The sequence below is a fragment of the Pogona vitticeps genome, chromosome 3 (genome assembly GCF_051106095.1).
Source record: "Pogona vitticeps strain Pit_001003342236 chromosome 3, PviZW2.1, whole genome shotgun sequence".
Taxonomy (NCBI): Eukaryota; Metazoa; Chordata; class Lepidosauria; order Squamata; family Agamidae; genus Pogona; species Pogona vitticeps.
This window is the reverse complement of record NC_135785.1, coordinates 160,009,756-160,036,579: the sequence shown is the minus strand read 5'-3', so window position 1 is coordinate 160,036,579 and position 26,824 is coordinate 160,009,756. Positions and strand designations below refer to the sequence as shown.

At 38.4% G+C, this 26,824-nt stretch overlaps 1 protein-coding gene across 3 annotated transcripts in view; it reads right to left on the bottom strand.

Annotated features, from left to right (window-relative positions):
- The window catches only part of CLYBL (citramalyl-CoA lyase), a 238,525-nt gene that overhangs the window by 21,144 nt on the left and 190,557 nt on the right, over positions 1 to 26,824 (bottom strand). For all 3 annotated transcript variants that reach the window (XM_020801569.3, XM_072994652.2, XM_078391408.1), the window contains exons 3-6: positions 12,091 to 12,279; positions 8,158 to 8,259; positions 6,263 to 6,356; positions 4,453 to 4,620 (exon numbers count right to left, since the gene is read on the bottom strand). In XM_020801569.3, coding sequence (XP_020657228.3) covers positions 4,453 to 4,620; positions 6,263 to 6,356; positions 8,158 to 8,259; positions 12,091 to 12,279 — 553 coding nt within the window. The remainder of the gene's footprint in view (positions 1 to 4,452; positions 4,621 to 6,262; positions 6,357 to 8,157; positions 8,260 to 12,090; positions 12,280 to 26,824) is intronic.

Sequence of the window (26,824 nt, the reverse complement as noted above, 5' to 3'; positions counted from 1 at the left end):
CTAGTGGGTAGCAAGATTCAAAAGAAAGCAGGACTCTTGTGCCTTTAATTGTGAACATAACTGGGAATCTCAGCAGATGTAGCTTTCTGCACCAAGCTGTACCTGTTGAAATTCCACCTTTTGCACAACACTTAATGGCACAGGAGCCATGCCTTCTTTTTGCATCTGGCCACCCTATTGTCTGTATACTCTGGAAAGATCTGGTGAATATTTTAAAAAGGAAAAGTTAAAGCTATTTCTTCTCATAAAAAGGAAAGGATCTGCTTGAATCACACTCTGTTGTCTTCCACAGAGGTGTGTGGGTTTACCTTCAAATGAACTTCTTTGAACCTTACATTTATTTGCAATGCATAAAATATTCAGGAATTTAAAAAAAGAGCTAACCATTCTACATCTGCGAGCAAATCTACTGATTAATACTCATTAGCAATATTTGGCTAAATTCCATATAGGTTAAGCAGGAGCGACTTGTCATTTAATCAGGGGAGTACCTTACCCCAGAACTTCAGATTGAGGACCTTCCCTACTTAGAAGAATTAATTAAGCCTACCCCATTCTACAGAGGACTGTAGATATGAATTTCTACCTATGGTAAACTTTACCTGATAGCAGGTACAGAAGATCCATTCCGAGTTTTAGAAGAGCTAGTTAATTAATTATTCTCAAGGACTTGAACTGGCATGTCCCAAGGCTAACATGGCAATAGATTGCAAGAGAATCTTGCATCTGTATTTGCCTATCATCACTTGTGTCCCACTAGAGAGATTAAAATTTATGAAAACCTTTGCTCATTCACTAGAATCCAACATAATAAAAATGTTCTTAATGGTGAAGAGCACACACAGATCACCAGTCCACTGACCTTTTAAGCCCATTATTCTTCCTCAGCTTCAATTCAAATGAATATGGATGTATTGAGCAGCAATATCTGGGGCCTAGCCAACATTTATTTGCTGGTTTCTCAAAATTTATTTCCTGCACTATAGCAAAGCAGTCAGCAAAGCTGCTACATGGACACCAGTGTAATTCATTCAACATGGTGACTGTTACCAGACAATTAGCTGTCTGTGTGGTGTGATTTACCATACAGATAATTCTAGATTTGCAATATCATGGCAAATGCAAGTAAAGACCAACAGTGAAACATATCAACAGCTCTTTATGTAATAGCAGCTGTGATGTGAAGCAATGTTTATAATTGGGGGCAGCTCATGCTAAGAATAAGGAAGGCTCAGTCAAAAATTTCAGGGTGAAACCCTCTTCCCTATTTAGACCATACACTGCCTATGCTGGTCACAATATAATCCCTGATAAATTAAGAAGAAGAAATTGACTCTTTTCAGAAAGTTAATTTTAATTTGAGTAACTAAAGTGTTAGCACAATTGAAGTAGATAATCAAATTATTTCCATCTCTGAGATAGGCCATTCACAAGATCTTTGAATGCAGATTAATCAAGGTAACTAGAGAGCAATGATGAATGTTTTGGATCGTAGATCTATTAAAAGCAGAATTCTCTGTCCTGTCTTCACACTAGTCCCTCCAGCTTCCCTCTGTGAAAAAGCTACAGAAAGTAGGGATCCTGTGGTGATCGGAGGAAGTGTGGTGATGGGGGCAGTGGGTGCTCCTCCCTACAAACTGAGTAGAAGCATTTCCCATGAGTAAAGCCCTTCTGTCCCTGGAAAGTAGATCCTGTAAATCAACCCAGACTGAATGGCAACTCTTTTTTTTTCATTTTAGTGATTAGGAATATGCTTCAAGTTAATTATTCTGGAATAAAATGCACCAATAAAGGATTTTAAGGATATCCAAAATGTCTTTGGGGAACATCCAGCCTTTTAGCATATTTTTAATTGGTGTAATGTGTGATACAGACAGCTACATACCCAGAAGTAACTTTCAGAATTGCATAGAAGCTTCTTGTCTGTGTTGTTTTTTATTTGTCTTGGTGTATTTATTGTATTCATAAAGGATGTAGGTGTAATGTTAATGATTTTGAGAATATAATCAGAATGTACTTTAATTAATGTGAAATAAAAGAATCAGATCTTTTGAACATCATCTTTATTAAGAGCAGAAAGGGATGTTTGAGTGTTATTCTGTTTTACATATTTAATATATTTATTGAAAACATTTTCAGAATCTAGAGAGGTTTGTACCTAGCATGAAAAATTCATCGATGTTTATACATGTCACACAGTGGCTGAAATCTGGCTGTGTAATGTAGTAAGTCGCACTAGAGTAGGCCCATTGAATAGTGGGGATCTGGCAAGTCATCTCCATAAATTCCATTGATTCAAGATGTGACTCAATAAACTAAAGTTACAACTAGTGTAGGCCCATTTGAATCAAGGGGAGACTCACAAATCCCCTCTGGACCTATTCTTGTAAGACAGACTATGGTAAGAAACAGGATTTCAGCCACGATTTGATTTCTACTTTTGGTGGCAATCCAATTGGTCTCATGAGGAGAGACCACAGTTCACTGGGTGAGCACCAGTTTTGCGCGTCAGGTTCAGTCCTTGGCATCTCCAAGTGAAAGAAACAGGTGCAGAGGATGTGCACATGCTATTGACTAGTAATTTGGGGAGTTGCTGTTGGGAATTAGAGAGCACTGGACTAGCTGGAAAAATAGACTGATATAAGATAAAGGTGAAATGTCCAAATAAACAACCGTCCTTCGGACATACCATGAAAAGACAAGACTGTGGGGAAAAATAATGATGGTACAAAAAGTGGATGGGAGTAGGAAATTAGGATGATCTAACAGCAGATGAGTTGACCCCAACAAAGGAAGCCACAACCTTTAGTGTATAAGAGCTGAGGAGAGAGGTGAATCGTAGAATGTTTGGGAGGCCATTAATTCATTGGGTCAGGATAAGTTGGAATTGATTTGAAGGCACACAGGAATTGTGTTTCTGGAGGATCTCCAAACTATGGAGCAATTTTGCAAAGGGAGGCCACTGTCAGGCAGGAATAAATCTATCTCTGTGCTACATGTGGCATTTTGCATACCAATCATTGGTTTAACAGGAGAGACAATTCCTTGGGAAGGAGATGGAGTCTTGAGGATGAATTGGATAGAGGAATAATTCATAATTTGAGATTATTATTTCATTATTGTTTCCAGAGGGGTAACCACCATTTTAGCAGAAACAAAAACCCAATGAAGGGTCCTTTAGTACTTGAAAGACTAACATATTTATTATGATATATGCTTTTAATGTATGAAAGCATAAGCAATGATACATTTGTTTGTCTTTTAAGATGCCAGAAGACTATTATTGCTGTTGTTATTTTGCTGTTGCCTTAAGGGACAAACTGATGCTTCGGGTAATTCTTTAACCTTTATTTCTCCAGAAAACAAAGTGTATTGTATTTCTGTATTTGAGACTCCAGATTTCTCATTTAAAATATGTTTCTTGCTAGATTCAGAGCTTCAAAGCCTTCCGCGCCCCCACTCCCCAACCCCCATATTAAAACCTGCAAGTGCCTCACATCTAACTTGAATGAAATGTATCACTGAAATGTCAGTGCTGTTGTTCATGAAAGCAGGCTATAATCTGTGTGTGCAAGCCAAGTAGTTGATTTTTATCATAAAGCTGCAATCTTTGTTAAGTATCACGTCTCATAGGGGCGCCTGCATGACCTGGCGCACCAATCATGAACAAACCATCTAGTTTACAGGGATTGGCTGTAAGAAGCCCGCTTGATCATGCTGTCTTGCTACTGCCCGTAGGTGTCATCAGGTGAACAGGCAATTACTGGGAAACAAGCCAGAATACTGGAAAGCAGCTCAAAGAGAAAGATTGACATGAAAATAACTATCACAACCTAATTAGTATATTGGGTTGTAGAAGTAGCAGTTGCTTTTTTAATCTGTACCATTTCATGATAAAAATGCACACACTTATCAAGACTTTTGTCTTAATTGAAATGAATATATGGAGTCAAGATCAGTCTGTGTGTGTGTATATGTGTGTGTGCTTGTGTGTGTGACTTTTATTCAAATTTGTTAAGGGCTTTTAAAACCGCTGGTTGCTCAAATGCAGTGGCAGCAATTCTGAGCGTCAATGTATACCCCCAGGCCCACTGAATGGGAAACTGAGCTGTGTCCAAGTTTGTAAAGCCAAGATTGTCTCTCATCTGAACAGGAGGAGCTACATACTGCTGCCAGAGTTTATACTGTAAGTTCACTAATAATAAAAAGAGTAACACACTTGAGTGTGACTCATTGAAAGACTTTTAAGGGTCTAATTTTGCACTTGGAATCTTCCACCTGCCGTTTTACAGGCAACCATAATTGTGAAATGTTTTATAGCATTTTGGACTTCCCTGCTCCTCCCAACAGTAAGCTTGAACAGGTGAACAGGGAGTCAGCACTATAAAGCACATCTGTTTTATGATTAAGGAGAAGAGATAATATATTTTAAACATTATCTGAAAGCCATACCAGTAAAACCCATTAAGGCACCCTCTCTTGACTGCTTACGAAGCCCCTCTTCATCTTGAAAGTCAATATATACAAGGTCTATGGCCTGTAAGCCAAAAGCCTTGGCCGTGACGACAATGTTTTGCCTGGCATAAAGAATATCGTGGGTGTCTTTGCTACTCGTTGAACCTGAAAAGAAAAAGCAAAATACTGATCAGGCTGGATTTTGCTTTTTAAAAATTGCAACAGAAATGTTCTTACGTATTTGTTTACAATTTGTTTTCTTTTGGCAAATGTCTGTTTCCTAAATTTATATAAATTCCTATGATTTCTAAAAACAATTATCACAAAAACTGGGCTCCTCTTCCCATTTATATTTCTGAAATAAATAGCTGAACCATGCTCCTAATAACAGAGCTATACAAAGGAGTTTTTCTGCAGTAGCAAATAAGGAATACCTTTTCGTAACATTTCCCTATCTCTATTATTAATACACTGAAAAGCATTACTGCAAAGATAAAGCCTTGGGTACAGTAGAAGAGTCACGCTGAAGACATTTAATCCAGAACAGTTCCATTTACTTTAGGGTGACAATTTTTTTTTTGTCATAAGTTTACACTTTGATCTTATACATTATTTGGAAGCAAGAGTATTGCTTGCTTGAACTGATTTCAGTTATACTTTCTTCAGGTTTAGAATGTTGGCCTCAGAAAGTGTTTGTCTGGATCCTCCAATGGAGCCACATTTCTGATATTAAACAATTAAAATTACAAAACATGCGGAGTCTTAGTCTTGCATGTATGCTAGTGTGAGAAACACCCCCCCCAAAAAAGGAATCTGTCCACTTGTTCTCAGCATCACCATTTCTACCTAGATTGTTATCTTATCAGGAATAAATTAAGACTTCCTTATTCACAATTACTTTAAAATATTGCCCCTTAGTCATTTGGAACAATAGGTTCTGGACACATTCAAAAAGTTTTGATTAGATGAACCAGATCAAAATAGGTAATTTGGCAGATATGCCCATCATACATGAGTACAGCAAGAAGATTCTGGCATACTTTTTTTTTATTCTAGAGAAATTTTATTTATTTATTTATTTATTTATTTATTTATTTATTTATTTATTTATTTATTTATTTATTTATTTATTTATTTATTTATTTATTTATTTATTTATTTATTTATTTATTGTATTTATACCCCGCCTATCTAGTCATTTCGACCACTCTAGGCGGCTTAAAACAAAAATAGTGGGAATATCTGAAAACAGAAAAGACATTAAGAAATAGCCATTGCTTACATGGACAGTAAAAAAGATGACAGGAAAAATAACACTAAGGATACAAATAATTGTGGATTATATCAAAGAATAGCAATAGGCTTCTTTTCCCACTAAAACCAAAATGCCAAACCTCATAATATGATTTTAGATCATCTATGCTTTGTTACATTTCCTTGAGATGCTCACCAAGACATGAATGTATTAAATGATGCATAAATTACATTTCTGCAAAATCACAACTATAACAATGGAAGTACCAACAGCTTTACTAATAAACAGTGAGGAGTCTGGGAGGTAATATAAAGAATTGCAGCTCTGTGAAAGGTGGCACTGGGGCAGGATACAAGATTTAAAATAATGATACATTTACAGTACAGAGTCACATATGCTTACTACTACTGATTTCACCATACTTCTGGGAGACTAACATTGTCTAAGACTGTAGCAAAACACAGGATTTTTACCATTGTCATCCTCATTATTATCATTACTGTTAATACTGTGGTATCAATAATGAGCATCAATAAGAATAAAAGGATGCACCTATGCTTGCACGAAAATCTTCACCTCCAAAGACTACTGCATCCAAATGAAGGCCAACTCGGGGTCCCGTCCTTTGACTTTCTTCACAAACAGCCTTTTAAATGCAAGGCAAACATTAGTGAAAGAAGCAGGCTGTTCAAAATGTTTGTGATTACCAATACTGTATTTCAGATAAAGGTACTCCTTGAATATAAGGTTACTAGGACTCTCTTGACTACTGAGAAAAATAAATAAGGAATAACAAGTCACTCTTATGACACAAACTTGTACCAATTCCCTATTGGACAGAGATATATCCAGTGAATCCTATACACTACATATCTACTCAAAAATAAGTCAGGTTGCATGCAGTAGGACCTGCTCCCAAGAAACTAGGTACATATAGGGTTGTAGTTTAAACACAGGATGAAAATCCTTGTCATCTGAATGGTTTTTCCAAAAAACCATCTGCTATGCCAGCTACTTCAGGACTCGTATTGTGGTAATAAACAAGCAGCTGTTTGTTAAACGTGCAGGCCACATATCATGTCAGAATGCTTTTCCATTTGAAAGCATTTTCTATCCTCACAATACTAAGATTGCTATCTTTGGTGAAACACACTGCAGATGGAGGATACACATTCTCTAATCACAGTTTATTGGGGCGGCATAGGGTAGATTATTATCCAATGTCATTAAATGATTACAGGAGCTACAAAATTCAACAAGTAGCATAGGATATAATTTAGCAATCAAATACCTTGGGGTTTACTAAACACATTTATCTCAATATTTTAGCAGTTCGTAATAATCATTTTAAAAATGTAGCTTAGTAAACTGAAATATATCACAATTAGCTAGGATTCACCAGCTCAGAGCTACAACTAGCTAAATAGCTTTTGTTGGTTTTAATTAATATGGTAGATATGCCCCCATATACTGTGGCTTATACAGATCATTTACAAATATGATACTGGTTCAGCCTTTTCTGGAATAATGTTCTCTTCCCTCTTTGTTGAAACTGAAGAACAGGAACACAAAAAACATTAAACCAGTAAGTATACCCTTTGTTAAATGTGAACATGTGTAATTTTCAGTCTGTTACATTTAAGCCGGGGGAAAAACTTTGAGCCATGCTGGAAAATGTGATGTATATCAGCACAGCAGCCATAAGGGCCTCCTAGCAGTTCCTTCTAATAATATAAAACTTTTCAAGGAAATCTTGGCATGGGAGGGGTGCACTGGTTTTTCAGTTTCATTATAGCTAATATCTTTGCTCCCTAGAAAGAGAGGCTGGGTGCCAAGAAGTGGGATCCATTTACATACATTTGATCAGCTTCAAAATGGGGGAAGGAGGTAGAAGTAATGTGTTTACAAGGCAGGTGCAGAAGGGGCAGCGTCTCACACCTTACTCCCATTTTATTCATAGGTGAGGCCCTAGAAAATCTCACAGTTCTCACTGTGAAACATGAGCGTCCAGTCTTGTTCTTTTTTTAAAACATTATTGGTTTTTGAAACTTTGCAAAGAGAAACTGTTTTCTTGATATTACATTAAGACCCTGAAACTGTATGTTAAAAAAGAAGGAAAGAAGGAGTCTAATTGAAAGTAAATAACTTAGGAAAGCTGTTAGAATATTCATAAACATTATATTGATTTTGGAGAGCTTCATATATTTTCCAAACATTTGTGTATTTTATTGGCTTGCACTAAAATGAAACAGAAATGCCAAAAGAATTTTTTTTAAAAACACACAGAAGGCACCTATAATGTAGAAAGGGTCTATATTACATAGAGATGAACATTTGGACTAACATATGCATATAGAATAAGAAATTAATGTGACATTTTATTAAACTTTTCAGTTATTAACCGAGAATTCTGTGCAGGAACACTTAATTAGATTAATATTACTTACCTTAAAATTGAGTAACCCCATTGCTGTTTCCACAAAGGGAATGAAATTCACAGGTTGTTCTAGAGTTCTGCCCTTTAAGTAGTATGCAAATTTCTCTGTAAACTAAAAGCATTGGAAAGTGAGGGAGAAGTAACTGTTTGTTTGGGTTTTTTTTAATCTGTAAAATAGGATATCTGAACCTTGCAGTGAAATGAAATACAAACAAACAGGAAAAAAAAAAACAAAGCTCAGAATGCTAATGAAGAAACCCCCACCAAGCTTTGAAAGAGGTCTGCTCTTCTGGGCCCATCTTTGAGAAAGCCCAGCATTACTGTATATTTTGAAGAGTAAAGGTTTAGTTGCAAAAATATTTGCCTAACACCCCTCACCCTGACTTTGTCAGATGCAAATCAGTAGGGTCTTAAAAACAAAGATGTATTGATACACCTGACATTCTGTTTTGTTTCATGTCTGACACTGACAGGGCTGTGAATGTTCCCCTGCTTTCCAAAGTGGCACCCACATTATTCATTACTGCACTGTTACCCTTTGTTCCAGAAGCCTTTTCTTCTTAATTTTTAGCTTACCTAGGAAGGGCCTTAAAAAGGAAGTTTAATTCTTTGAAGACCAAAGCTCTCCAATTTTTTCCATGAGACCAGTTCACAGCTAGCTCTGAGCTGCCGGTGGGGTAGCCCAGATTCTGAAATCTATCATCTGGAAACATACAAAAGCTCTTGTACAGATTTTTTTTTCATCACCCCCGTTCAAAAGGGAAGGGCGGGCGAGGGGAAAACCACCTCTATATATTGTAAATCTATTATGTCTGTCTACATCTAGTAGTGTGTTGGGAGATAAACATATCACAGGTATTTTAAGGAAATTTTAGTCAATAAAGAAGGGTGGAGAAACATGCACCAATTTTATATTTAAGGAATATTTAACCATTAATGGATATCAAAGGAAAAGGGAATTTTAATCATCTCTCCATTCAGTCTCAGTTGGGTAAATCATATCTAAGAGATTTGCATAAATATAAACCATCAAAGACTTTTCATCTTCAAAGGGGGTTTCAAGACCCTATAAGCTTTGTACTGTAATCATCGCAGGTCACAACCCTGCAGGAATAAGGCTGCTATGGCAACATAAAAAACTAATGCTTAAGGCTTAGCATAATATTCTGACTAATAGAAAGGAAACTCATTTTAAAAGCTGGCAGCCTATTTACCAGAAGCTGGATTAGAGGTGTTATTTCCCCTTTTAGCTCCCCCCACTTCAACTTCACCCCTCCCCCAAAGACATGTAAATCTAACCACTGAAATCTTTAAAAGAAAAAAAAAATCCTTCTAAGCAATTTGCTATAACTTTATGTTAGCCAAAAAAGAGGGGGGGGGAGCATTATTGCAATGAGAATTTTGTGCATTCTCACCTTCTCTCTCTTTCTCTGTATAATATGAGTGCCCAAGGGCTGCCACTGTTGCTTGCCAAACCTTTCCACAGGCTAGTAAGCCAAAGAATTTAAGGAATTAAGAGAAAATCTGCAATCAAAATGTTTGCAGTACAGCACAAAGCAACTGCAAAAAAGAGACGTGAATTTGTGTGCTCAGAACTGCAACATTAATAATAAAACAAAGGGAATCTGTCATTATGTAGTCTTGATAATTTTAACCATTTAGGAGGTGTGAAATGGTTTATTAATATCAAAACAAAATGGCAGATGCTTTGTATGTTTAGCAATTTAAAAATCAAAAGAACACCCATTTATTTAACTTTTTATTTTAATGCCTTCCTATTTTGGAGCTAAAGGAAAGAATTTTTGATCAAATCTCCAGCAACCCTTTAATTTTATTTTATTTTAAAAAAGAGAATTGTTATTAGCACCAAATACAAAAGGCAACTAGTGGAAAAGTTTCAATTAATTTTTCCCTCAAAAGGAGACGATTAAATGTTTCCGGCCTGGTAAAGTGTTCATTTCAGGGAAAGGGGGTGGAAAAAAAAGGAGGAGGGGGGAAAACAAAGATCAGGGAGGGGATGAAGGAGCAGCTCTTAGCAATTCTTTCAATTCCAGTGCACACTCGATAGTGTGTTGGGAAGAATGCCCACTGTTCTGGATTTGTGGGAGAATTGTCCCATGACAAAGGAGCGAGAGTTACGCTTGTTATAGTCCAATAAGCCACGCCAGTCAAACAAGTACCCATACTAGGGACAAAAGGAAAGCAGGAGATTCTCACACAAAAGAAAACAAGTAAGCCCATCTTTTAGTTGTGGACTAGTCTCCAGGTTTTATCCTTCACATAAATAAAAATGAAGGGGGAAAAAATAAACAGCAAAAAAGCTTTCTATTGCACTCACTGCCTTAAAACAAAGCCAGTAGTGTCACTGAACTTGGTATGTCCTCAAAACAGTTTAAAAAAAAAAAGTGGGAGAAAGAGATGTAGCGAGGTGTTGTAAGTTGATGTTGCTGGTTTGTTTTAAGAAAGGAAAATTCTAGAAACCAAACCAAGACCTATGGAAGTCAGGGTGTGTAAGATGTACTGGGTGATACTGATGGACATCTCTCTGCTGCAATGGAGATAGGAACATTTATAACCACCCTCCAGTGCCACGTGGGTTAGTCTGCAGTGGCAAAATCAACAAAGAGGCCCACGGATCTTTCTTTCCAAAAGATTACATCACCCATATATTTCTGGGGGCAAGATTATTGACTATGTAATAGAACTGTTCTTTATTTCTTATGTGATGTAGCTAGCCTCAAGTTTTCTGGGGAAGTTTTTTTTTAAAATCCACTCACAATGAACAAATTTAACAGGAGTGAATTACTGTTTGACTTGCTGCTTGTGCAAAACCAGCAACAAGCCCTCCTCGTATCCTAAAAGCTGACAAATATAATTTAGGGAAAGATGTGGCTCTGGGATAGAAGTTGTACGTTCCAGCTACATTTATTTCTCCTTATAGAACTCAGAGCTGATATGGATTCCCCTGCTCAGCCTGCACTCAGGTTTCCCAGACCGAGACAATAAAGGCATCATGACTTTAGTGGTATTTTTCTGAAATAATGGTATCACTAAATAAAACTTACCCCTTCTTAACAATTAGAACAATTTCAGCATAATTACGTCTATTTCAAAGTTTTCTTAAGTCATTTGACATGCCAACTATTTACATTTCAGGTTTTTATTGGCTGAAAAGTCTGCCATGAAGCACAAACACACCTGTCAGCAATTAAAAGCAAAGAAATAGAGAACTGGACAGGAAATAATATCTGTGCTAATTAAAAACACTAGTTAAAAGCTTCCTGTTTGTTCTTCTAGTTGCCCTAAGGAGTGACCTTTCCTTCTTGTCCCCACCATAATTTTTTCATGTGTTATTAAAATGTTCCCTTCTCTCAGCTACAGTTTCCAAACTTCCAGGGCTTGTGCTCTATACATTCACATGGCAGTCCTTACTCTTTTTTTTTAGGGTTTTCCCCCCTGGGGTGTGTGTGTCCCTTTAAGAAAAAACACTCTGCCTTAATGTTAGATAGCATAGTTTATTAAAACAGTATGCAAGACAGCAATTCTACTTGGAATGTAAAACTTGTCACTTACCTTCTATGTGCAGCTTTAGTCATATACGTATACATGCAATTGGAAATCTTACTCTTTGAAACATCTTTCAAAATATGACAATACAACTCTGTATATTTACTGAAAGGAATAGGCCTCTGTGTTCAATGTGGTTACTCTCAGCTAGTTATATGTGGGAATATATCCTAAATTCCTTATTCAGCTCTGTTTGCTTAAGAGGACCTTAAGTATTTATAAATACTACAATGCAGTTATAGGCAAAGATGAACTTAATCAATGTAACCCTTCTAGTCTCAATGGCTTAGCTCAATGGCTTTGCTCTAGAAAGGCTTTGCTCTATCCCAGCTTTTGCATTCCTCAAAAGCTGGGGTAATGGCAAATCCTCACTTACCCATCTTATTTCTTCTGTACTTTCAACTTTTGGTAACATCAGGCTTGTAGGAAGGATGCTTGACTCAAAAATGACCTTCATATCTTCTTCTGCGAGACCACTAGTCACAGAATTGATCCTTACGCACTTTTCAGTCCAACCAAACTCAAATTTTTCAAGTGCTTTCACACATTTCAGTCTTGCTTCTGCCTGTAGATTTTTTTAAAAAAAGTAGTAATCAGAAACACTGGCTGAAATCCAGTATGAAATCACAATTCAGAGTAGGCCCATTGTATCAATGGGTTTTGGTGAGTCAACTCCTCCGTAGGATCCACTGATTCAATGGACCGACCCAAACTGTGACTTACTACACTTCAGTCTTTCTATTGTAAACATTTTAAAGCCAGCCTGGTAGTTATTTGATTGTCAAAATCTTTTAAATAAAAAGCCTTGTTCACCAGTTGTAATTAGTAGTGATTTCAATGGGGGTATTCTTTTCAAAATTCAGTTTCTGAAGTTTAATGACTTATCACTGCTATGTGGAGAAAATATACTTAGATCCAGCAATATCTTGACCAAGGGGGAAAGGACTTTTACTTGAAAATGACAACTCTCTATCAAAATGCATAAATAAATATCATAAGTAAATGTAAACTTTACAACAAGTAAAGAATAAGGCACATTCCAAGGGGGTCTTATGGCTCTCAGCAGATGCTTTTTAAAGTGATGCTTGGGGATTTAGTGGAGATAAGCCAAGAAATGTATACCATGAGCAGAGGTCTCCTTGATCTTCTCTAGAGCCACCCTAAACATACAATTGCATGATCAGAAAGGATCTAATGTAATTCAAGGTGGGGGACCTCTCATCAAGCAGATACTGTTGGGCTACAATTCAGCCCCAAGCAGATGACATGTACTCGGAGATGACAGGAACCATAGCTCAGCCACATTTGGGAGGCCCCAAGTTACCCACTGAGCTGTATCCGAGATAGAAACTTGAAAGATTGTTAACAATTAAAGGACTAGGTATCTTTTCCAATGTATCTTCCTATAAATATTAGCAAAATTGCTGGTGGTACTTCCTATCCTGCCCAAACCTGGTCTTTAGAACCTTTAGCAATATAAACAATGTAAACAATGAATTTAAAAAGTCAGTACTCACAGAATATTCATTTTAGTTCTTAAAAAGCAACAGTCAGTAATCCAATGTGTGTGTGTGTGTGTGTGTGTGTGTGTGTGTGTGTGTGTGTAATGCTCAGATGTGCATTGCTGATGTTATTAAACCCCTAGCCATTGTTCCTAGGTTGCAGTACAATCTGTGAAGAATCAAGTGACCATATCACAACAATATTTGCCTTCTGAAAAGCTGACAAAATAAAGCTTGACAAAATAAAAGGGTTTTATTGGGCTAGAGACAGAAAAACATGCAGATGGAAAGCACGAAAGCCCTTGGACTCTGCTTCCTGCCAATTTCAGTTGCAAAATACAAATTCCTTCAACTTGGCAACAGCCCTTAGCAAATTCTCATTGTCAAAATGGCCACTTATCAAAAGCAATTTCATTTGTGAAGAGTTTTTATAGTCCTAATAAAACTTTAAAGCATTTGACTGATGAACGTTTTAAAGCAGGGGTGGCGGGGGATGGGGAACAGTGTTAACAATATACAGCCATTTGACTTAGAAATAGTTATCAAGGAAATGAGGCAAACTAAACGGAGGGGGCAAACCATCAAAGTTAGTATCCAAAGCAAAACCAATCAAGCGAGGCAACAGAAAATGTTAGATTTAAACCAGACGAATACTGACCACGCTTTGGGAGTCCAGGCAGAAGAGGTCGAAAAATGTGGTCTGTGTTAAACAGTGTGAGGAAACAGTAGCTTACAGTTGTCAGGACTGATCAGAATAAGGTCTCCATGACCAGTTTAAGACAGCTGTAGGATGTACTGATTTATGAGACCAATAATTAGGAAAAGTTTACACAGAAGGAATCTATGGCCACTCATCAGCTAGTGTGAAAAAGGGAGAAAGTTAATGACACCTGAAACAATCATCAGCTTGGAACTACTGTATTACCCCATATCTCCAAAGACTGCCTTTAATACAGCTATCACATAAGAATTGTCTCATATAAATCTTCAAGCGAGGTTTGCTTTAAACAACAACAACAACAACAAAAAACATTCTAATGTAGTACGGGCAAAACATTCTTAAAATCCCATTATCATTACTTCCTGCTTGCACTGAATTGCACCTCATCTGACATAAGAAAAAGGACATTCACTCCTTCCTTCCTTCTTTCCTTTATTATGTTTGCCTCTCACCTTTTCTCTAGTGAAGCCAAGACAGGATACATGTGCCTCCTTCTCCCCACTTTATTCTCACAACCCTGTGAGGTGACTCAGGCTGAGCAGGTGCAGCTGGCACAGTACGTTTCATGGCTGGGTGGAGATATGAACGAAGGTCCAGCACTTTAACCAGTACAATGACTCTTACACACCTCTCTTGACAACAAACTATGCTTCAGATGAGAGCTTCGAAGAGTTACTTTTTTGGACTGTAAACCTCCAATGTCTTCCAGCTAGCACAGCCAGTGGCCAAGGTGGCTGGGGGAATTCAGACAATTGTACAAATAAGCAACATTTCTATTCTAGGTCAAGGCTCATGCATGACAGCTTCAAAACGGCTTGGTTTCATTTTGCAAAACAACTTTTATTTGCTCATGAACAAAACTGTGGCTGAAATCCAGTAGTAAGTCACAATTAGAGTAGGCCTTTGAATCCGTGGAACTCATGCAGGAGTTGACTCACCAAACCCACACTGATTCAATGTGGCCTAGCCTAGTCGTGACTTACTACTGGATTTCAGCCACTGCATCCTAAAATGACATGTGCAAGATGACTCATATTGTTAAAATATACATAAATTATCACTTGGAAAGTCAGCATCCTCCTCATAAGAAACAGCATTATCACTTAGAAATTTTCTTCTAGTATAAATTGTTAGGATTTTTTTTTTTTTTTAAAAAAAAAGCAACTTTCATGGCGACCAGCCTGTCTTTTGTGGACAGGAGTAGAATTACAATTTCATTTGTGTTCCTTATCTTGTACCTAAAATTTGGGCTGTGATCCTAAGCAGTTGTTAGCAGGTACAGGTAGCACTGAGGCTTATTTTCCAATAAAGGCATTAGGGCTGGGACACCAGAAACTGATTCCTTCACAAGCCATAGAGAAGTTCTTTGTTTCCTGATTGGTTTCAGCAAAGTGGCTGCATCACCCTAGGATAGAGTGTTTGTCAGACTTGGCCCTTTGGCCTCTACAGCGGTAGTTATTCCCAACCAGCATGGTGGCTGGGAATAGCGGGTGTCATAACTGAGGGACAGCAGATTGGAAAAAGCTGTTTTCTGTCTCCACATTATTAAAATTTCGATTCTGCCTTCTGCAACAAGTCATTTAAATTCCTCAAAATGGAGAAATAATCAAAGCAATTCATGGAATGGACCAGACTGTGGCAATTAAATTAATTGGGAAGACCTGGTAAATCTTAGCATATAGACTCTACATGGGTTGGGTAATGAATAAACAGCATAGATGGAAGTGCACAATGCCAACTCTAGCAGAGGTAAAGTCACACTCTGAGGAGTACAATGTTTACCTTTAATTTGTTCTAAGAAATATTTAAATGTGCAACTTGATGCCAGTAATTATAGTAATACCCTATTTTTTAACATTTTACTCTTAACTGGTGAGAAAGTCGGGAGTGCCAGAGTTGTTTCTTTCTAAACGGGAAGAATGTAGTGATTTTGCCACATAGGCACTGCTGATAAATCAAGCATCCCTACCGTGAACAGAGACTGAAATTAAACCAGAGAAGATGAGTGCAGTAAGTTCAACTGGCATTCATTAAAGCTAATAACGAACCATCTTTGAAAGTTGCTAGTTCTGAATTATCAAACCTGCAAAGAAAACAATATCTGTCCACTTTTATGTTGAGATTTTGATATGCATATGTATTAATTATAAATGTTGCATAGTTGAAAGTAAAATGGCTGATTTTACCTGAATCATGTACAGATTTTATTCAGGTGTAGTTACCAAGGTTTGAGACTTAATGTTGTGCAGCTGTGGTACATGATAAAACTTTGTGTAACTGAAAATGAAGTAATGTATTTTCTGATTGGTCCCAGAACTGTACATAAGTCATGTGTAAAGGGTACATTTTATCTGCTGTAAGTCAGATCACTTTTTTCCTATGCTATGTGTTGTATCATGTCATGTTATGCTGCCAGATGAATGTCTATTCTCGCTGTATATATGTAAATAGACTAAGTTGATATTTTACTCTCTCAGTGTCATAGTGTGTATGCAAACCAATATCTCCTTACTCGGCTAATGTCCTGAGAATAAATGTTTAACCAAAATTCTCAGCATTTTACACTCCAGTGAAAGGGGTGGTCCCAATCAGCAGGGCTCGCCATCTGGAGAATAAATCAAGTGTGAAGTACAGTATAGCTTGGGTGCAGGTTCCATGGCAGCAGCTCAGCAGTTAGTTCATTAGTTCCAAACTTCTAGGGATTAGGCTGGTCTCAGTTCTACTGTCGGATGGAATAAGACAGACAGAACGCAAGACTGGGCAAGAAACTGACAACTAAGACTGAATGTCTTAAGCTTATTTATAAAACCACCAAGTATATACACCCCTAAACAATGCCTCAAGGAATACCTCACTATAAAGTCAAAACCTCTGAATAAGCATCCTTTTCTAAACATACCCACCCACATACCCCACATAGTGTTAATGGAGAGAAACCTTCCCTTTTCGGTTCTTGACCACAAAGAACTGAAAAGGGAAAAGAAAACCAAAGCGTCCATAAAGAATTTGTCTGATCAAGATGTCTTTACTGATCATTTGTCCAGACTTGAAACAAAAAGAGAAGATACTCATTTTCAGCCATTAGATGTACCAGCCCAATATATTTTATTGATCCCTGTTTTGTTTCACGAGAACGAAAATGCTTATGTAAAATATGTGCCTGTTGATTGTAGTAGTATTCATATGCAGAGGAAACATTGTAACAGTACTTATTTTTAAAATGCATTATTTATAATTCAGTTCAGGTATAAATTCCATGATTCCTCTGTTTTCTATTAGAGGGCAGGAAAAAAAAGGAGACACTTGGAACCATATAATGTAGATGCACATGGGCAAATGAATGAAAAAACAACAGCAGCCCTGTAGAACTACATCATGTAGATTTTGAAAGGATGAATGGGAAATGGATAATAAAGCAATTGATAAATAAAAGCACAAAAAAAGAACATAAATTAAAAAAATTAAAAAGTAACATATATTTGAACCTAGTATTTTTAGGATCCTTAAAATGAAAACTGCTGTGCAAAGCACTAATCCAAAAAAGATTGGCTAATTACAGGACCTTTCAATTTATGAAATGTTAAAAAATCCAATCCAGGACGGTGCCATAGAGACCGCAGCTTCTGCCTGATGGTTAAGGGTAACTCCACACATTTCTCATGGCAATAGGAAATTAATTACTGTAGTCACAGCCAGAGTTAGCTGTTTTGTGACAGTACTGACATGATAAAACATGCAATTATGATTTAATGTTAGTCCCCTGTAGTGGTTTGTTTACGCAGTCTGACACTGCTGATGCTTTTGTCTCTTGTCTGTATTGAGTGCCACCATACTCCAGGCCTCAGCTTTCCTTTGTCAGAGTCAGCCTACATATTTCCTAAAGAGCGTCATTACTCTGGTAGGATTCGTTTGTGCCAAGGGGAAAGAACTTGAACTTCTTTTACAAGCTGAGGGCCCTTCCCTTGAAATGCCAGTGTCTGAATGGTCAGGTCATTTTCTTTCACACCTCCTACTAAGAATGCAACTGGGTCATATAATCACCATTACTGGCAAAGAAACTCAAGGGGGCGGGGGCAAAATGCTCAATGCAGAACAATATCTATGAATTTCCTCTGAAAAGGTGCAGCAAAATATAGGTTTGTAAAGCCATTGCCTTTTCGGCCTGCAGCATATATATACATACTCAGAAAAATAACTATTCAAGAGCTGAAGACTTTGTCCCAAGGAAAAGGAAATTTTAACATAAAGTCCTGATTTGTCCTCCTTTTTTTTTTGCTTCTTCCTCTTTTTCCAAATATATGGTTTTATAGTTATTCAGCACCAGATCCATAGATGACTTCACATAAAACCACAATAAGATTAACACAATTTCCCATCCATTTGACTTACTGAAATGAATTATTCTCACATGCTTTTTCTTCTACTAAACACTTCTCTGAAGAATAAAAAACAGTACTGCAGTGTCCAGAACTCCCCGGTTTGCATGCCCAGTGGTCATATTGACTGAGTGATTCTGGGAGTTGTTGTCCAAATGTGTAACTTTTCCACTGACCACTGGAAAGCCATGCAACCATGATGCTAGGTGGAGACTAATCTCAGCCTATGCATACTCTCTTTTGCCTTAGAGTTGCCAGGTCTCAGGTGGCATCGAGACTTGCTGGCTTAGTGCAAAGATATTTTTGTCTACATTTGTGCTTGCTTTCCATATCAATCCTTGCCTGCCCTGCCTCCGTGACATCAGAAGACCTCCCCCTCGTCACATCACAAGGACACACTCCCTTGCTTGACTCTGAACTGCCAGTGAGCCTTCCTGAGCCTGTCACTCCCTGCAGTCCTTCTTAACATGGGCTGGGCTCAGACTGACATCTTTGCTTTTCACTATCCATCATTAAAGTGATGCTAACAAGCACTGAGCTGGCTGGATAGCTCAATGGTTGAGGTATCTGCAAACAGTTGTATCAGAACACACTTTTCAAGTGTGTTATCATAACGATCAGGCAAAATAACTTAAAATATTAGAAAGCATATTTCATTAACAACAAAACCAGAAATAATGCAAAGTTTTTTTAAAATAAGAAAATATATAAGACACACACATGTGAAACCTGGTATTTTAAGCATTTTCTTAATTCTTGTGTTTTCTAATTTTGCAAATCAGCAATGTTGGGAGAAAACACAAGAAAGAAATTACTTCCTTCTGTAAGGGCAGGTTACTGTTAGAATAATATTAAGTGCAACATCTACTGTGTGAAAAATAAAGGAAGTGTTATTTTCCTCTTGATGTTATAATTACCCTTCCAATTCTTAAGAATCTTGAACTACAGATATCTACAAGATAATTTATGCCAGAAACACTAATGTAGCATCTACAGGACTAGTGGTTAGTTACAATTGACTAACATGTCTGCCTGCTACATCACCTTTTTAGACATCAGATAAAGTTTAGATAGACTTTTGATACCAGATAAGCTTTTAGAGATCGATCTGCCTCATCATGACAATCAAGCACTTGCATTTCCTTCTGCTCCAACATAATTGAAATTCCTTTACTATGATCAATAGAACAGATAGGAATTACTATTAGTAACAAAATTCTATAATAGTGGGTATTATTAAATACAGATTAAATACAGTATATATTGCATATAATCAACTCATTAAAATAGAAATTTGATGAGATAATCATTATAAGATTTTATGATATTGTTCCTCACCAGAAGCTAATACTGCTGTACGAAAGCTGTCAGGTTGGTATTGGCCCACCAGCAGGTAGCATATATCATACTCATCAACTCTCCCAGGAATATTTGCAGAACTGGATAAATGAAAATATGGCAAAAAGCACTATAAAAGGAGCAATACAACAGGACATGCCCTACTGTTTCCACCACACCAGCTTCACAAGGGCATAAAGGGACATTGCTATATCTTCCTTCCAGCAAAACTGAAGGTAATGAATTACATTTACTAGTGCAAATGTTTTTCTATATTTTGGAATGGTTAAAATATTCTTGCAGGTTAAGAAGCTGACTGCTCTCTCTAAATTCAGGATAGGCAATACCTCCACTTACATGATGTTGTAACTCAGTGACGGTAATATGCTGGTGTACTTCCTGTTTTGCTTTTGAATAACACATCACTGAAATAGCTATTTTTGAGAAGCCCAATTTCTCATCCAATGTCCTTTCCCACCCAGACTGGAACCCATTGATTAAAACCAGAGAAGCCAATCTCACAGGAGTAAAAAACATGTTTAACCAAAAATTGACTAAATATTCCATGCCTGAGACTCTATCAACATTTGACCGGTTTCTAAAAGTATTCAATGTGGAAGACAAAAGATCGTTCTCAGAAATTTTGTCTGAGTGGATTCCATTGCAGCAAATTGCTGTAAACATACTATTGCATACCATATAACGTATTCAATGTGGAAGACAAAAGATCGTTCTCAGAAATTTTGTCTGAGTGGATTCCATTGCAGCAAATTGCTGTAAACATACTATTGCATACCATATAACATCTGTGCTAGCACCTTAGCATTGAAGACCTGTATCACTGATGATATATACTGAACTCCTTTGGGAAAGAAAAAAGATACAAGTGACTTTATACTTCTCTGAGCATTTGCAATGGCATTAGATGGGAGCCTGAGGACTGAAATATCACTCCCAAATATTTATAAGATTTAACTTGTACGTGATAATTCATTTGCCAATTATATGTAATCTGTTTCCTGGTAAACACTAGAACTTTTGAATTATTGTAATCAATTACAGTGGTGCCCAGCATGATGATGATAATCTGTTCCACAGAAATCGCTGTTTAGCGAAATCATCGTCATGCGAAAACCATTTCCCCACTGAAACCTGTTTAATGCATTCCAATGGGAAATACATTGTCGTCCTGCGAAGATCACCCATAGGGAAGCCGTTTTGCCAGCGCCGATCAGCTGTTAAAATGGCTACCTTGCGAAGCATGGGTCCCAAAAACACAGGGAAGCCATTTTGCGAAGCCGCCAATCAGCTGTAAAATCATTGTTTTGCAAACAAACGGTCCGCGAAGCATGGACCAAATCATCGTCCAGCGAAAATCCCCCATTGGAATCACTGTTTTGCAAATCACTATCGCAAAACCTCATCGTCATGCGGATTCATCATTTTACGAGGTCGTCATCTAGTGAGATACCACTGTACTAACTTTTCAGCTCTTAATAACAGCCACAAGCCAACATAAGTTAAAGAGAGAAGCACCATGTCATCTGTATAGACAAGAGATTGACAGAGGACTACCTGCTAAATTATGAAGGCAGGAATTTGTTCCAAACAGGCTCCTACCAAAAGAGTTAATATAAATATTGAACAAAGTAGGAGCTAGCACACAATCTTGTTTGACACTAGCATACGTAGGAATAGCCTTGGTGAGATGGTCTGTTCTACTGCATTTCACTTTCAACGAGGTTTTCACACAGAGGCTGCAAATTAAAATCTACAGGTGACTATTGATATTAGTTGTCTCCAATTTCTGCCGTAGACTGTCTTCTGGGATCATAGCAAATGCAGACTTAAAGTTGGTAAAGCTGTGTTGTAGATGGATATATACCACAAGATTTTGTAGATCTATGCTAATCTCCAGGAGAACACCTTGGTCTGAATCCTGCCTGCTCATCCTCCAAGAGGCTTTCCCCTTCCATTCAGCTTAATGATTTTTCAAGTTGATTAGCTTTAAGCATCTTAGGAGGGATGTTATCACTCACTGGTGCTTTGCCCAACATGCATCTTATTAGAGGTCTCCTGGATGAGCATACCATTATTTCTACGTTGTTCACCTTTGCCATTAAATCTACCCCACCAACCTCATAGTAACAATAACTGTCAAATGATGAGATACCTGTAACAAATGCAATGGTTAATAGCCAGCTTTAGTCACATGCACCAACAGATGGCCCTGCACATGGATACATATTCCCATTCCCATTAAAAAGCATATGTAGCCATTTCAGGCTGAGGAGACTGGAACAGTGTGTTGGGAGATGTACAACAAGAGATACGTTGAAGCTGGCATCTTCTATCCACATGGAATAAAGAATTTCTTAACTGTTAGAGCAGCATAACAATGGAGCAAATTACCTCAGGAGGTGGTGCACACTCCAAGGCTGGAAGCATTCAAGAGGAAACTGGACAACCATTTGCCAGATCTGCTTTGATTTGGATTCCTGCATTGAGCCAAGGGTTGGACTCAGTGGCCTTATAGGCTCCTTCCAACTCTGTTATTCTATGATTCTACACTTCTACAACTAAAAAGTGTGAAAACTGACCTCCTAATCTCGTATGTAGTTTGCTTGGCAGTTTCTACATCAAAATGAGCATTTGTTTTGTACCAGGAGATGAAAGGAAAATGAAAGGATCAAACACATCCCATTACTCTTATTTCCATTATGGAACAGTAACTCCAGTTCTGTGAGCAGTAATTTCACGTCATGAGATGAAGGGCTCTCTCTCATACATTCCTTCTTCTTCCGTAATAGCTTACATAGCCCAGACTTGATTTATAGACACAATCATGCACAAAAATAATTTCTGGACTCTACCATCTGAATCCACAAGTGACGGTGGAGAGTTTTTAGTGCTTCCTTGAGATTCAGAAAGTGTAACAGAGATCAGCAAACAAGAGGTTTTATATGAGAACCTTGTGGCGGACTTTGAGAGAGAGAGAGAGTCAAGGATGTAGGACAGATGCAAGAGACAGACCAGCTTTTCTAGTACGAGGACAAGCAACATAGCCCAACTGACAAGGCATCACGGTAAGAAGTAGAGAGGTGACTTTAACTGCAAAGTGAGAAGGCAAAAGCAGCACATGCATCTCTTTCAACATCCACAAAATGTCAGAAGTGTATACTACTTCCCCTCCCCCCTTCCTTTAACATTGTAAAGACATTTCTAGAGCAGCTTCACCACTCTAAAACTCTTACCTTTGCCCTTTTCCTCATTGTTCTTAGCTGGACTCTGGTCAAACCAACTTACTTGATCGCCTCAGAAACAACTTAATTAAAAGCTTTCACTATATTTCGAGAACTCAGTTCTGTGGGTAATGATCTTATAATCATAAGAGCTGGTCCACTATCTGCTCAATGTCCAATCTCATACCTGGTTCCCACTCATTCAATTTCCATGCAATGATACATTTTGGGTTAAATAAACTCCCTAGGAAGTCTTCCTTTCAAAAGGGAATGTGCTTCTGGAACATTTGGACAATAATAGTCTGATCTTCTTGCTCCTGAGCACTGCAGAGTCCTCTGAAGTCTGAGCTTGTATTGTATAACAGAAGAAAAAGAAGACGAAATGGGGTTGGTTAAAATATACTTTGCCCAGCCTTTCCATCTCCTTCTTTTAATGTCTTCCTCTCCCAATGTCTTCCTCAAACTGTTAACTTCCAAAGTGGTCAGCAAATTTTGGATAACCTTGCAAATCAGGTGGAAAAGGTTGTTTTCCAGTAAAAAAAAAGTCAAGAGTGGTTAAATGCTTCGTGTCATTCTCTCCCACCTAGCACATCAGGATGCTGATTTCTGCAAAACTAGTGAGATTCATTGCTTGACATAGTTCACATACTACCATTATTCATACACTACAGCTAGCTCAATTACTTCCTATTTTTGGCATCACTTTTCCCAAACACAGTTTAGCAGGTAAGTTACAATAAGGCTGTCTCTCTTTCATTGACTATTTGGCTTTTAAATGGCCATATTTGAGAAATATAGCTGGCTGGATAGCTTAGATTAGATTAGGCATCTTTCAGTCTTGAAAGACTATGGCAACGTGCTCTGAATAGAGCACTTGGAAGAGCAACTAGTGTGGCTGAGAAGGCCAATTCGAGAGTGACAATCCCTTCCACACTGAAGATAAATACAATCTGTCCCTTGTCCAGCTCCCTGATTTGGCTGGTTTTGGGACTGTCTTTTTGCCTTGGCGTGCTGGACAAGAGTCTCTTCAAAATGGGAGAGGCCATGATGCACTGCCTGCCTCCAGGCTGAACACTCAGATGTCAGGGTTTTCCATCTGTCGAGGTCCATTCCTAAGGTCTTCAGATCCCACTTGCAGATATCCTTGTATCGCAGCTGTGGTCTCCCTTTGGGGTGCTTTCCCTGCACTAATTCTCCATATAGGAGATCTTTTGGAATCCGACCATCAGCCATTCTCACAACATGCCCGAGCCAATGTAGACGTCGCTGTTTCAGTAATGTATACATGCTAAAAATTCCAGCTTGTTCTAGGATTACACTATTTGGAACTTTGTCCTGCCAGGTGATACCAAAAATGCATCGCATATGGAGCATGTTCAGCTTCCTCTCCTGCCATGCACAAAGGGTCCAGGGCTCACTGCAGTACAGGAGTGTGTTCAAGACACAGGCTCTGTAGACCTGGATTTTGGTATATGCCGTCAGCTTCTCATTAAGCTATACTCTCTTTGTGAGTCTACAGAACATGGTAGCTGCTTTGCCAATGCATTTATCCAGCTTGACATCTAGGGAGAGTGTGTCAGAGGTTGTTGAGCCAAAGTACACAAAGTCATGAACAACCTCCAATTCGTGTGTGGAGATGGTAATAGAGAGAGGTGAGTCCACGCCCTAGCCCATGACTTGTGTTTTCTTCAGGCTGATTGTTAGTCCAAAGTTTTGGCAGGCCTTGCTAAAACGATTCATGAGTTGTTGGAGGTCTTCAGCAGAATGGGCAACAACAGCTGCGTCATTGGCGAAGAGGAAGTTTGGCATGCATTTCAGCTGGACTATGGTCTTCGTTCTCAATTTAGAGAGATTAAAGAGTTTGCCATCTGATCTAGTCCAGAGATAGACACCTTCTGTTGCAGTTCCAAAGGCATGTTTCGGCATGACGGAAAAAAAAAATCCCAAACAGGGTTGGTGCAAGGACACAGCCCTGTTTCACTCCACTTGGGATGTCAAAGGGATCTGATGTTGAGCCATCAAAAACTATAGTGGTGCCTCGCTTGACAATGTTAATTCGTTCCAGCGAATCGCTGTAGAGTGAAAACATCGTCAAACAAAACGAAAACACCCATTGAAACACATTGAAAACCGTTCAGTGCGTTCCAATGGGCTGAATACCTGCTCGTCCAGTGAAGATCCTCCATACGGCGGCCATTTTCGGTGCCTGTAAAGTGAGGAATTCATCCTAGAAAACCCGTCGATCAGCTGTTTGCTGATCGTTGTAAAGCGAAAATCGGTTCCCGAAACAGGAAACCGATCATTGTTAAACAAAAACCCCATTAAGACATCATTTTGCGATGGCAAAAGAGATCGCAAAAACCTAATTGTATAGCTATTTCCTTGTTAAACGAGGCAATCGTTAAGCAAGGCACCACTGTACAGTGCTCTTCATTTCCTCATGAAAGGACCTGATGATGCTGAGGTGGACATCCAACCTTGGGAAGTATTTTAAAAAGGCCGCCCCTGCCAACCAAATTAAAGGCCTTTGTAAAATCTATCAAGAGTGGCTGTCGTTGTTCCCTACATTTCTCCTGCAACTGTCTGAAGGAAAATACCATGTCAGTGGTGGATCTATTAGCTCACAATCCACAGTGTGATTCTGGATAGACTCTGTCTGCAAGCACCTGGAGCCTCTTCAGCACAACCCTAAGCTATCCAGGCTAGATAACTTAATGGTTTAGGTATCTGGCTGTGGATTTGGGAGTTTGATTCCCCACTGTGCCTCCTACGAGTAGAGTCAGCCTGTATAGTCTTAGGCAAGCAGTATAGTCTCAGGATGTCCTCAGAAGAAGGGAATGGTAAACCACTTCTGAGTGTTCTCTACCTGAGTGCAAACTAGATTTCTGCACCAGCATCTTGTGCACAAGCAGAAGATCACATTACTGTGCCTGCATAGTGTTATGCTCCACTGGTACCTGAAATTTCAGCATAGAAATTCTGATAACCTGCTTTCTCAAGATAAAGAGAAACCCAGTAACAAAATTAGTCTGGAAACATTTTCACTAAATTAATGTACCATCTTCATTTAAATAAAACAAAGAAAAAACAAAGTTATGTATCACTGCAGCATATTTGTATTTCTGCACAGATGAAATAAAAATACCTAGAATAAATACAAAAATTAAACATTCACTATAAACATGCCTTTTCACTTTTGAGGGCAAATTTTAAAAACAATTCTACGAGTTATTAATGACATTAAGTTTCAACTATGGGAAAGCTGACTTTGGAGGATACCAATTAGTGACAATGCTAATGTTCATAGTTAGCATGTACAGTGGTGCCCCGCATAGCGGCACTAATCTGTTCCAGGATTAACGTCGCTATCCGGATTCGTCGCTATGCCGGGGGGGAACCCATAGGAACGCATCAAACTCCGTTTAATGCCTTCCTATTGGGGAAAAACTCACCGCTATGCGGGGAATCCTCCATTCGGCCGCCCTTTTTGCTGCCCGGTAAGTGAAGGCAGGGCGTGAAAATGCTGCGGGCGGCCATTTTGTTGACCCGGCGGCCATTTTGGAATCACCGATCAGCTGTTTGTAAAACATTGCAATGCAAAGATTGGTAAGCAAAACGCTTACCGATCATCACAATGCGATGTTTTCCCTATCTAAAACATCGCAATGCGATCACATTAGCGATAGCAAAAAACGTGTCGCTATGCGGATTCGTCATTAAACGGTGTGCTCATTAAGTGAGGCACCACTGTACAAATTTAGCTAAGTCATAATACTTACCTCTATTATGAACCAAGAGCCATTTCTCCCATTAGCTCTTATCTATAATATATTTTAGGCACGTGGTGGCACTGTGGGTTAAATTGCAGAAGCCTCTGTGCTGCAAGGTCAGAAGACCAGCAGTCGTAAGATCAAATCCACACGACGGAGTA